The 12,209-nt window shown below is 46.0% G+C and overlaps 1 protein-coding gene and 1 long non-coding RNA gene across 2 annotated transcripts in view; both read right to left on the bottom strand.

Annotated features, from left to right (window-relative positions):
- The window catches only part of LOC125939580 (uncharacterized), a 256,118-nt gene extending 254,105 nt beyond the window's left edge, over positions 1–2,013 (bottom strand). Inside the window, exon 1 of the long non-coding RNA XR_007463101.1 lies at positions 1,972–2,013. This is a non-coding gene — a long non-coding RNA (uncharacterized LOC125939580). The remainder of the gene's footprint in view (positions 1–1,971) is intronic.
- Positions 2,014–2,493: 480 nt separating this feature from the next.
- Positions 2,494–10,247, bottom strand: GCM2 (glial cells missing transcription factor 2). The gene is made up of 5 exons (XM_049654936.1): positions 10,158–10,247; positions 5,827–6,079; positions 5,601–5,713; positions 5,082–5,207; positions 2,494–3,429 (listed from the first exon to the last, which is right to left on the bottom strand). Exons 1-5 carry the CDS (start codon positions 10,245–10,247, stop codon positions 2,494–2,496), a joined length of 1,518 nt encoding a protein of 505 aa, XP_049510893.1.
- Between the last annotated feature and the right edge of the window lie 1,962 nt (positions 10,248–12,209).

Raw genomic sequence — 12,209 nt, 5'->3', positions numbered from 1 at the left:
GATCTCTGATTTCAAACTATATTTTGAAGCTGTGGTAAACAAACAATATGCCATTGGCATAAAAACAGACACATAAATCAGTGAAATGAATAGAAAGCTCAGAAATAAATCCATATATAAAAGGTCAATTAATTTACAATGAAGGAGGCAAGAATACACAATGGGGAAAGAACAGTCTCTCCAACAAATGATGCTGGGAAAACTGGACAACCACGTGCAAAAGAATGAAGCTGGACCACTGTCTTATACCATACACAAAAATTAACTCACTTGAATTAAGAACTTAAGTATAAGACCTGAAACTGTAAAATTCCTAGAAGAAAACAACGGCAATAAACTCCCTGACATTGATTGATCTTGGTGATGCTTTTTTGGATTTGACACCAAGAGCAAAGGCAACGAAAGCAAAAATAAGCAAGTAAATGACATCAAACTGAAAGGCTTTTGCACAGCAAAGGAAATCATCAACATGAGGCAACTTACTGAATGGGAGAGAATATTTACAAATCATATCTCTAACAAGGGGTTAATACCCGAAATACATAAAAAGTTCATACAAGTCAATAGCAAAAGAAACAATCCAATTTAAAAATGGGCAGAGGATCTGAAGAGACATTTTTAAAGAAGACACACAGATGACCAACAGGTACATGAAAAGATGCTCAGCACCACTCATCATCAGGGAAATGCAAATCAAAACCACAATGAGATACCATTTCACATCTGTTAGAATGGCTATTATTAAGAAGACGAGAAATAATAAGTGTAGGCGAGAATGTAAAGAAAAGGGAACCCTTGTGCATTGTTGGTAGGAATGTAAATTGGTGCAGCCACTGTGGGAAACAGTATGGAGGTTCCTCAAAAAATTAAAGATAGAACTACCATGTGATCCAGCAATTCCTCTGCTGGGTATCCATCCTAAGAAAAGACAAACACTAATTTGAAAAGCTATATGCACCCCCATGTTCATTGTAGCATCATTTATAATAGCCAAGACATGGAAACAATTGAAGTACTTGTCTTCCTATGGATGAATGGATAAAGAAAATGTGGTATATAGATATGATTGAATATCATTCAACCATAAAAAGGAACGAAGTCTTGCTATTTGTGACAACATAAATGAAACTTGAGGCATTATGCTAAGTGAAAGAAGTCAGGGAAAAGCAAATACCATATGATCTCACTTACATGCGAAATGTAAAAAATAAAAAACGGAGTTCATAGATATAGAGAACGTATTTTTGGTTGCCAACAGTGGGGGTGAGCAAAATGGGTGAAGGGAGACAAAGGTATAAAAAATAAAATGAAATAAACTATAAAACTGTCAGATAAAATGAATATGGTTTTATATATTATAACAACTGTTTTCCAAGGTCATAATATGAACGACATTTTTTTTCCTATTTCTATTTCAAAATTGCACAAGCATCAGCTACATTACTTTAAAACTCCTTTATTACATTTAATTGAACATTATCAATGACATTTATGAGGAGTAACAAATGAACAGTAAATCTGTGTTTGAATAAAACATCCCAGTTCTAATTCTGAAAGCGAATCAGGAAAAAAAAACATATTTTAGCACAATAATAATCCATTAACTACACATCACCGTTAGGTTGCGTCTGCAATGAAAACATTCATCAATGTCAAGAAAAGGTATTCCGATGATACTGCAAAAGAAGATTCTCTTAAAAACAATGGCATCTTATCACTGCAATACTGTAGATTTTTTTTTAAAGCAGTAGATATATACTTGGGATAAAATGATCAAATGTATTTCCTGAAGCTCTTTTTTTTTTTAATTTTTTTTTAATGTTTATTTATTTTTGAGACAGAGAGAGACAGAGCATGAATGGGGAAGGGTCAGAGAGAGGGAGACACAGAATCCGAAACAGGCTCCAGGCTCTGAGCTGTCAGCACAGAGCCCGACGCGGGGCTCGAACTCACGGACCGCGAGATCATGACCCGAGCCGAAGTCGGCCGCTTAACCGACTGAGCCACCCAGGCGCCCCTGAAGCTCTTTTAATAGATTATAAAATTTCTATTTAGCACTTACAAAGTGACTCAGGAGAGAAGATTGTAAATATTTCTTCCTGACGCTATTCTGACAACTTCTAAGGCCAGATAAGGATTTGTGAAACTCTCTACGGTCAACTGGGAAAGGCTTAGAAGGAGAATCAGGATTCTTGGCTTCTCCTCCAGTGAATTTAGCTCATTGATCATCATGGTATCCAGTTTGCTTGTAGGTTCATTTGGGAGAGTCACATTTCAGACCTAATTCTATGTCATGTGATAGGTTTTAAAATGCTGCGCAAAATTTCCCTATACTTTCTAAACACCCCCAACCCATAATTTTCTCAACTGATCAACATTTTTATTATTGTATGTGTCTCCTAGGTCAATCTCCCAGCTCAACAAGAGATAGTTCCTATTCCACGTTTCCTGCCTGCATGGACACCAATACTATGTCGTGCCCAGGATTATGGTTCAAAAGTCCTCACTGCCATAGCTAAAGCATGGACTAACCCCATCCGAATAACTGATTGCCGACCCCAACCTAGATGAACACACGTCCCAAGTCTCTGCTCCGTCTGTCCCGGAGGGAGCCGACTCTTGAGGAAAAGCCAAAGTGGGTCTCATAGCTCTGCAATCACCTGGAATTTTCAAAGGCAGCGGCCCTGCCGGAGAGGCCCTGGCCGCTGTGGTTGGCAAGTCCAAACCTTCCGGGTAGATGGACACGGGGATGTTTTCAGAAGCATAGTTACACCCCGAAAGGCTCTTAACTTCCTTTATGTTGTCACAGTATTTCAGAGCAGGTGGCTGGTAGGCCTGGTAGGACACTTTGGTGGTGGTGGTGATCACAGTCTGTAGTGCTGGAGCACCTGCGGAGGGAGTCGTGAGGTACCGACAGGAAAGCTCTGTGTTACAATAAGGGTGAGTAGACACGGCCTGGAACTGTCCATGGTCCGTCCTCTCCCCAAGGCCAGGTTTTCCAAGAGCTGGTTTCCAGCCATGTTGTTTACTGGCGAAATCAAAGCTTCTCTCAAGGCTGCTGTATGAGTTGACATTATATTGCAGTGCATTTAGATGGACCCAGTCCGTGTCATTCGGGAGATTGCTGGAATTTTTACAAAGGGTGGGATGTGTGTTTGGATTTGTGTAACTAGGACCTGCCAATTCGTAGCTGCAAGGTGCCCTGGGCAAATAGATTCTTGGGTTTGGATATTTCTGAAAGGGTGGCATTATGTCCGCTTGAAAGGTGGCAAGGTCACAGGTAGCTCTGTAAGCATCCGAGCTCGGGAAGGAAAAGCAAGGCTGTGCTGGAATAGGGAAGCCGGTGTCAGTAATTATATCAAAGTCTTCTGAATCTTCCAAGGAAGATATGTTGTTGAAATGTCCACTGTTGTCTTGATTCTCCCCCACCTAAAAAAAAAAAAATGATATAAATTTTTATTTGTAAATAAAAATGTAAATTACATGGGCAAGCTCATCTGTAAAAGTAGCCAACCACCGAATAAAAACAAATTCCAGGGGTGCCTGGGTGGCTCAGTCGGTTAAGCATCTGACTTCAGCTCAGGTCACGATCTCATGGTTTGTGAGTTTGAGCCCCATATCGGGCTCTCTGCTATCAGCACAAAGCCTGCTTCAGAACCTCTGTCCCCTTCTCTCTCTGCCCCTCCTCTGCTCTCTCTCTCTTTCTCTCTCTCAAAAATAAAAATAAAACCATTAAAAAAAAACCACTTCCAATTAGTGGGTTCTGTGCCATGTTATAGCACTGCTCAGGTACGTGATTTGGGCACACGGTCCAAGGGCTGTAGAACTTAAGCTTGGCCGGGCATGAATAGCCTGCTGAATGAAGAGGGTTCACGGGTAGTTGGGAAGGGTGGGTCTGAGTGGTAGACGGTTCTGTGTTTCCTCATCCTATGTTTATAATCATAGAGACACAGACCTGGGTTCAAATCCTGCCTCTGTCCCTCATGAGTTGAACAAGTTACTTAACCTCTCTGAGCTTCAGATGCCTAATTAAAATTAAAAAAAAAAAAAGAATTAAGACTGTTGAAGAAGAAAAAATAAAGTTAGCACAGTTGATCTGGTGTCTTTGTGCATAGATAGAAACTTTTAGCCTCCCAGAGCCTCTTACCCCTACCTTGCAAGTGCTAAGAATTGCAGGTAATTCTAATTGAACAAATAAAATTAAAAGTTAGTACAGGAAAGATAAGTTCTAACCAAACGTAGAATCGGCAAAACCACAAAAAAACAAACGGGGCTCAAAAATAATAACCTTCTCTTTAGGCTTTTGTGACCATTTCGTGTGTGAAAGCTCTTAGACCCTGTGTGCCTGGCACATAGAAAGTGCTCAAACATCACTCTCTCCTACCCCCAGACTAACATGTCTGCTTGGCATGCTTTGGTTGAAAAGCCAAACTGCATCACTTTGCCCCAAGAAATTTTATCTGTTCTATGTAAATAAGGCCAAGGACCCTACCCTCTCAAGGATGTGCTGTTAACTCACTGTTGGTATGCACATGTTTCTCTCGTTATTAAAAATGGGTAACTGCCCTTGTATACGGATGTCCACACACACCCTCATTGTATCATTGACAGTAGAAATGGTTTGCTTTTTTTTTTTTTTTTTTAGAAGAAGAAATTAGAAACCTTGTCTGAAAAGGGGTGTCTGGGTGGCTCTGTTGGTTAAGGATCCAACTTCAGCTCTGGTCATGATCTCATGCTTTGTGAGTTCAAGCCCCAAATCCGGCTCTGCACGGACAGTGTGGAGCCTGCTTGGAATTCTCTCTCTCTCTCTCTCTCTCTCTCTCTCTCTCCCTCTCTCTCTCTCTCCTTTGCTCTCGGCCCCTCCCTCCCTCTCTCTCTCTCTCTCCCAAAGTAAATAATAAGTAAACTTAAAAAAGAAAAGAAACCCTATCCAAAATGGTGACTCAATGACATTTTGTGGGAGATACAATTTTCACATAAAATCAAACCTTTCTAATTTATGACATTCATATTTTACACAATCAGTGTATTTTGTGATGACAATGAACACAGACTACAGCGTAATGTCAGCTCCCCATTACCTCTGGTTCTCGAATTCTCTTTTTCTGGGGTTGGTAAAAAGAGGCCATTTGTCTCTTGATGGCACTTCTTCTAGCTTCCGTCTCTGATTTGCTCTCCGGTCTTGGGTGATCGTGGACTCCCTTGGCCTGCATCAATAAGGAAACAAATCATACGTTTGTTCCTCGGAAGGGACCTTGCTGTGTTTGTCAAAAATTGCGCCTTTCCCAAGATCGCGAGTTGTTTTTTGTTTTCTCAAAACGACAGAGGAAAAAACTATTGAGCAGCGTCGGTAACAGAAATCTTAAAAGGTTACTTAGCAATCCTTTCACCGTATTAACTCAGCTATAACTACAATTTGGCTTAGAGCCCTTAAAGAGCACACACAAGGTGAGCTCATTTCCCCAGCACCGACTTCTGGCCACGGCGCTGCATTTGGGTTAGTCCCGAGTTTCTAAGGCACATGGCAGGTGGTCAGGTCCGTAAGCAGGATGAAAAAAATCCACCGCACATTGGAACACCCCCCCCCTTCCCCCACCTACTTGAAAAAATATCGCGTTGCCATCAAGCCTCCAGAAGTTGGTTACAGGGTACCCGCTGTGCCCTCGACAGGGGATCAGCTCCAAAGCCGAGTGGCAGTTGGGGCATGCTTTCTCTGCAAAGCCAGAGGGAGTGAAAGATTAATAGCAACTCAGACTTGGGCCGCTTTGGAAGGAGGACAGGGCACAGGTGTCGGGAAAAGGGATCTCGCGGCCACAAGGCCCTCACTCTGTTGCTTAAGCCGAGCCTTGTCGCAGATGGCGGGCCGCAGCTGCAGGCGGGAGCCGTCGGGCAGGGCGCAGGCCCGGGCGCACACTACCACACCCAGGCACGACTTCTTGAGGATGTGGCCGTTGTGGTTGTTGGTGTTGCGCATGGCCCAGCCGCTCAGGTGGCGCTGGGCCTTCTTCTCGTCGCTGCGGTAGATGAAGCGCACGTAGCCGTCGGGCCACTCGCAGAAGTGGTCGAAGTGGGCCGGCTCCTGGAAAGGGGAGGGAAGGGCCGTGGAGTTGGTCCAGGCCGCACCTGACACGCCACGCTTTGCATTTGTCCCGAGCACGGTAGCGTGAAGAAGGGCCCCTTTCCATTCCAGAGATGTCATAAACCACAGAAACTGTGCTATCACACAATGTCACCTGCTGTTCTGTCGACTGGCTGTTCATCGATTATCCTCTAAATGCTGTCCATGTACTAGTTCATCTGGCCTTTCAGAACCCACACGACAGCAGATACTTTTATTGTCCCAATTTAAGCCAATAGTACACGGAGACCAGAGAGGTTATTTGCCGTGCCCCAGGTCACACAGCTAGTAAGACATGGCTCTAGGATTTTAGCCCTAACAGTTTGATTACAGAGCCTCTTTGCCTTACCATCGTGGTATACCACTTCTGGGTATCCTTAAATGTTAAATTAAAAATGAAGACATTTTGGGGTGCTTGGGTGGCTCGGTCAGGTAAGCATCAGACTTCCGCTCAGGTCATGATCTCACAGTTCATGAACTTGAGCCCTGCTTTGGGGTCTGTGCTGACAGCTCAGAGCCTGGAACCTGCTTCGGATTCTGTGACTCCCTCTCTCTCTGCCCCTCCCCCACTGTGCTCTGTCTCTCTCAAAAATAAATAAACATTAAAAAATTTTAAATAAATACTGAGCACTAAGCGAAATCGGTCAGAGAGAGATAAATACATGATTTCACTCATATGTGGAATTTAAGAAACAAAACAGATGAACAGAGGGGAAGGGAAGGAAAACTAAGATAAAAACAGAGGGGGAGGCAGACCATAAGAGACTCTTAAATACAGAAAGCAAACTGAGGGTTGCTGGAAGGGTGGGGGGGTAGGGGGTGAGCTAAATGTGTGATGGGCATTAAGGGGGGCACTTATTGGGATGAGCACTGGGTGTTATACGTAAGTGACGAATTGTTAAATTCTACTCCTGAAACCATAAAACAATAAAAATAAAATACTGAGCACTGCTTCGATATTCGTGGTTGGTGGTCTTTGCCCATGATACGTGGTATGGATACTGTAATGTCTTTCTTGCACAGAAGTTGAATATTAGATTGCCCTTTACCAAGCACTTAGTATTTACCAGGTCCCATCTGGGGCAGGGGTCGGCACACTTGGAGCCCTTGCCCAAATCCAGCCTGTCACTTATTTTGGTACACAACTCACAAGCTAAGAAGGATTTTTATATTTTTTAATGGTTGGGGGGAAATCCAAAGAATTATATTTTGTGACACATGAAAACTATAGAAAACTCAGGGGTGCTTGGGTGGCTCAGTGGGTTAAGTGTCAGACTCTTGATTTTGGCTCTGGTCATGATCTCACATGGAGCCCTGTCCAGCTCTGTGCTGGGCACGGAGTCTGCCTGAGATTCTTTCTCTCCCCATCCCCCTCTGCCCTCCCTGGCTTGCTCCAACTCTTCCTCTCTCTCTCGCTTCTTCCTTCCCCTCCCAAAAAAGAAAATTATATAAAATTCAAATATCAAGATCCATAAAGAGAGTTGTATTGGGACATGGCCACGCACATATGTCTACGTATTGTCTAGGGCTATTTTTTGTATATGGCAGAATTGGGTATTTGGCACAGAGACAGTATGGCCCACAAAGCCACGTTACGAAGTTATCGATGATCCTTACAACAACCTTCCATGATGGGCATCCATACTCTTATTTTGTAGACAAGGAAGCCAAAGTTAGAGAGATAACCTTCTACAGTGGCATTACTCGTATTTAAACAGATCTGTGGCAGCCAGACCCGACTGGCTTCACCCGCAGGGTAGAGGCCAGAAGAGTATTATCATAGTAATAAGCCATTTGCACCTTCTGTCTCTCCCACCACCCCCAAGTAATGAGATCTAACATTTGCAGAGCAAAAACTATTCTCGGTCCGACAATTCTGACTTGGCTACATCGTTAGTATTATAACATTTCAACAGTAATAGGTAAATGGGCAGTTTTGGGTTCCAGTGGGTTCTAAAACCACAGGGATATTGTCGAAATCATCGTTATTACAAATAGGCATCATTTATCTTTTCTCAGAAATATCGCAATTGACATAAATTAATACGCTGACTTAAGGTAAGTCACAAATGAAATATATAATGATGTACTAACAACTCTAATATCTAAATGCTAATATCTTTGTTTTTAAAGCGAACACTTCAATCTTAGGATGTTAGTAAAATAGACAATTTTCCAGAAGAGAGGATTCCATTAGCGTCCCCCCATAGGGATAGAGAATCATGCCCCCCCCCCCCGCCCCCGTCTCATGCCAGCTACCAAAGCGGTGACACTGAAAATGAAGCTGCAGAGACCATGTTTTAAAATCACAACGAGAACAGAGGACTCCAGGATTGAGTTGCATTTGTTCAAATGTGTCAGCACATGTGCACACGCAGTTGAGCATGCACACACTGAACTTGACAGGAAATCTGGATGACAGTTTGAGATTGTTATCTAGTTTCACCACCTGATGACAGATCATCTTAGCCTGAAACTCAGGCAAATTCAGGAACTATCTCAAGGTCATCCGGCCAATGTCACTCTTGCCCCTTCTGTTAGCCAGAGCAGGGCCAGGATCCTGTTTCTCCACTTCTGCTTCCCGGTGCACCTGCCCTTTTAAGAGGCTACATGCATGCCCTGCTTAAGAACCAGTCTCCCAAAGGAAAAAATAATTCACATTTGCATCGGAAGTCTAGAAAACGCTTGAAAGAGGAGCCATCTTCCCATTATTTGGAAGTGGCTCTTTTCTGAAATGGAAGATCCTGGGTTTTTTTCCTATGAAGATTTCTGGATGGAAGTCAGTGAGAATGAGGTGTCTTTGCCATGCTGTGGTCCACTTTCACACAAATGGTCCCAGTTGACTGTAAGGTAGCAGGCTTTAAAACGAGTTACTACAGGGGCACCTGGGTGGCTCAGTCAGTTAAGCATCTGACTTCGGCTCAGGTCATGATCTCATGGTTCATGAATTCGAGCCATGCATTAGGCTCTGGGCTGACAGCTGGGAGCCTGGAGCCTGCTTTGGATTCTGTGTCTCCCTCTCTCTCTCTGTCCTCCCCCACTTGCTCTCTCTTTCTCTCTCTCTCTCTCAAAAATAAACATTAAAAAAAAACCCTGAATTACTATACATATATACATCCAAAAAAGCGCTGATCTCATATATACATCCAAAAAAGTAGTCAAGAGGCTACTTGACTTTGCTAATGAATTGCTATCCATCTGAATATCAATATGGCAGATCATAGATGTTGAATAAACACCATGTCTCTTACGCCTATGCCACAACATTGCTAGAAGTCCACCTTTGCAAATACTTGGGAAGCTACTCCCCTTTCCTTCTACCTAAACCCAAGACTTCAAAGGCATTTCCTCAGCTTTTGCCCCAAGCCAGTAACTGCCCAGCTCGTTCCCTGGACTTGACCCTAAACTACTTTGTTCCATTAAAACAAAACAAACAAAACAAATTCACCCTAACAGAAGGTGATTTCCTTGTCATTAGAAAAGTAAGCTCAGAAGTTGTGTCCAAAATCTGGATTCCAGAGTCTCTCTCTGCACCTATGGTCTGGTTAGCATGACCATGCAGGCAGCCACGGCGTCTGAATAAATCACCCAAGTCACGCTATTCGTTTAAGATTCGAGCCACCCCGATTTATAGTCGCATCTTACAGTTTTGCTGCAATGGAATCCACATTTGTTGAGACTCTCTGCTACCCTTCTCATGAATTTCAAAGAACGGATCAAGAAAGAATCACCTGATTTCTATCTGGGATGAAGGAAAGTGAGAGACAGGCATCCTGCTGTCGTCAGATGACTGGGAACCCAGGGCCTGACAGTCTCAGGGCTATGGGTGTGTTTCAAATAAGCGCAAGGAAAGAGCTGGGAGAAGGCAGATCACTAAAGCCAGCTCTGCCCTTTGTGGGGTCCCTCTAACCATTGAGGACTCTCGGGAGATGTGGGGGTGGGAGGGGGGTCTCTCCTCGGTCCCTACAAGAACTTGAACGCCACCAGCCCTTTTGTGGATGGCCAGAGCCACATGCGCGCCCACACCGGTTTCCCGCACCTGAGGCATCTGCGGATCGTTGATATCCCAACTGAGCTTCATTCCGTAGGAGCACACGGCGTCCTCCTTCTGCCCTGCCTCCGCCAGCATCTGCCCCACCTCGCCTGCGCTCTCCACCAACGATCCTGAAAAACAGAAGAAAAATCTAGAGATGTGCAAGGTGATGTTTTCCTCTTAAAAAATGAATTGGGTAGAGACAGAGAGAAACAGAGAGAAATTTATTGAGAAATCCGGAAGTGGTGACCGCGGGGTAAGAGCCCTGTTCTCAGCCGCGGTGCTGAAAAGTCTCCATTCGGACCGCTGCGTGCGCGCCTGACCGCTGCCCGCGCATTTATAAAGACACACCTCCCCCTGCTCCGCCTTTCCCAGCTCCCCGTCAGCTCCCACGCTCCCGGCACCTGCAAGGCGGGTCACCGCCTCCCGGACAGAACTAGGAACGGAGGGGCAGGTGGACCCGAGCCCTCGGGAAAGGGAAGCCAAGATGTCAAGGGGCGAGGGTGCAGGTGGGAAGTTGGAATGTCTCTTTTAAGTTGAAATCTCCCCCCCCCCCGCCGCCCCCCACCTCGCCTCGCCTCTGCGGTTTCGGATTGGGTTTAGATGGAAGGTTTTGAGACAGACGCTTTCCAGACAAGTCCTCTGAGAACCGATACTCAATTCCCGGGCACCTTATTTAAGACCTTTGCTGTCTGGGTAACTGCGCCCACACCAGCTAGCCTTTGGCTCACGCGCTCCAGGTCTCGGGCTTTGTCGTAGCTGTTGTGAGCGTCCGGGAGTCCGTGCTCGTTTTTAGGGAGTAGTGGTGTGGCGTCCGAAGGAATGCCGAAGGTCGCCGTGAGCTCGCGGGCCTAAGGTGTCCTTATGCTTCGGAGGGGCTGCGCAGGGACGTGGCCTGGTGGGACAAGAGTCCCGGAAAGTGAGCCCGGAGAACCTTAGGGAAAGACGGGCTAAAGGTAGCTGGACGGGGAGGGGGATGTGGTCTCTGCGGACCCCGGGAGCTTAAGCTCCTGCTCGCTCTGGCGCTCTCTCGGGCGCGCGCTCTCGCCCTCTGTCTCTCTCTCTCTCCTTCTCTCCTCTAGGCTCTCTCTGAGCGTCAGTTTCCTTATCTGCTTAAACAGGGGATGGGGACTCTCAGTTCTTAGTCGCCATCCACCAGAAAACAACATTTTAAAGACCGTCTTTATTGGCATTGTAGAACTACCCCCATTCCATCTGGGGACGTTTTCTGGAGAATGCTGAACCCCGGTGACGGGCCCAGGACGCTGTGGATTCCCCAGGACCGAGACACGTCGTCTTCATCTGTTCTTCCGCCTCCGTAGGGTGATTCCGGTACCTGGAGGCGCCCAACAAAAGAAATCGATTGAAATGACTTACTTCGCTCTTTGGCCACGCTGGGCGGCGAGAGAAGACGGTTTCCGGAATTTACTCTCGGAGCCTTTTTCTGCAGGCGGCACACTTCGGTTCCCAGCCCTATCCAGAGAAGAGCCGCCCCCGAAGGCCAATCACTGTTAGAGGGGGATTCTCCGACCTATATCCGTCGGAACCCCGAGGCCCGAGCGCCCTAGACCCAGGCATCGCCCTGCGCGCTCGGGGCGCGCTCACTGATGCTGCGTGGGACGCGCCGGGAGCGCGCAGGCCACCACCTCTTGCCGGACCAGTGTCTTCCTCTGGCCAAAGACAGAACAAAGCCGATGCGCGCTAAGCTCACAACGTGCGCCAGATAACTGCACGCTCGCGGTCTTCTTACCTCCCGGTCAAGAGCACAGTCAGGTTTGTTTGGAAAGTCAATTCCGTGGTGAGATGCTTTTCGGGGCCACCAGCCCCTGACCGCGGACAACGCCCGTGACGGAAAATGCCAGCTTTGGGCAGTTTCACGAACTTTCTTCTTTCTCTAGTTCCAAGCTGGCTTCTCTCCCACAAGCAGAGGCAAGAGTCCACGCAGAAGAAAGTGACTCACTCGTCCATTCCCCCGGTCTCTCCCCGCCTCTCAAGTTCTCTTTCCGATTAATATCACTCTCAGGTAGTCGCCACGAGGATCGGGGAGGAAACCAAGAG

This window comes from Panthera uncia (genome assembly GCF_023721935.1).
Source record: "Panthera uncia isolate 11264 chromosome B2 unlocalized genomic scaffold, Puncia_PCG_1.0 HiC_scaffold_25, whole genome shotgun sequence".
Classification (NCBI taxonomy): domain Eukaryota; kingdom Metazoa; phylum Chordata; class Mammalia; order Carnivora; family Felidae; genus Panthera; species Panthera uncia.
This window is presented reverse-complemented; position numbering and strand designations above follow the sequence as displayed.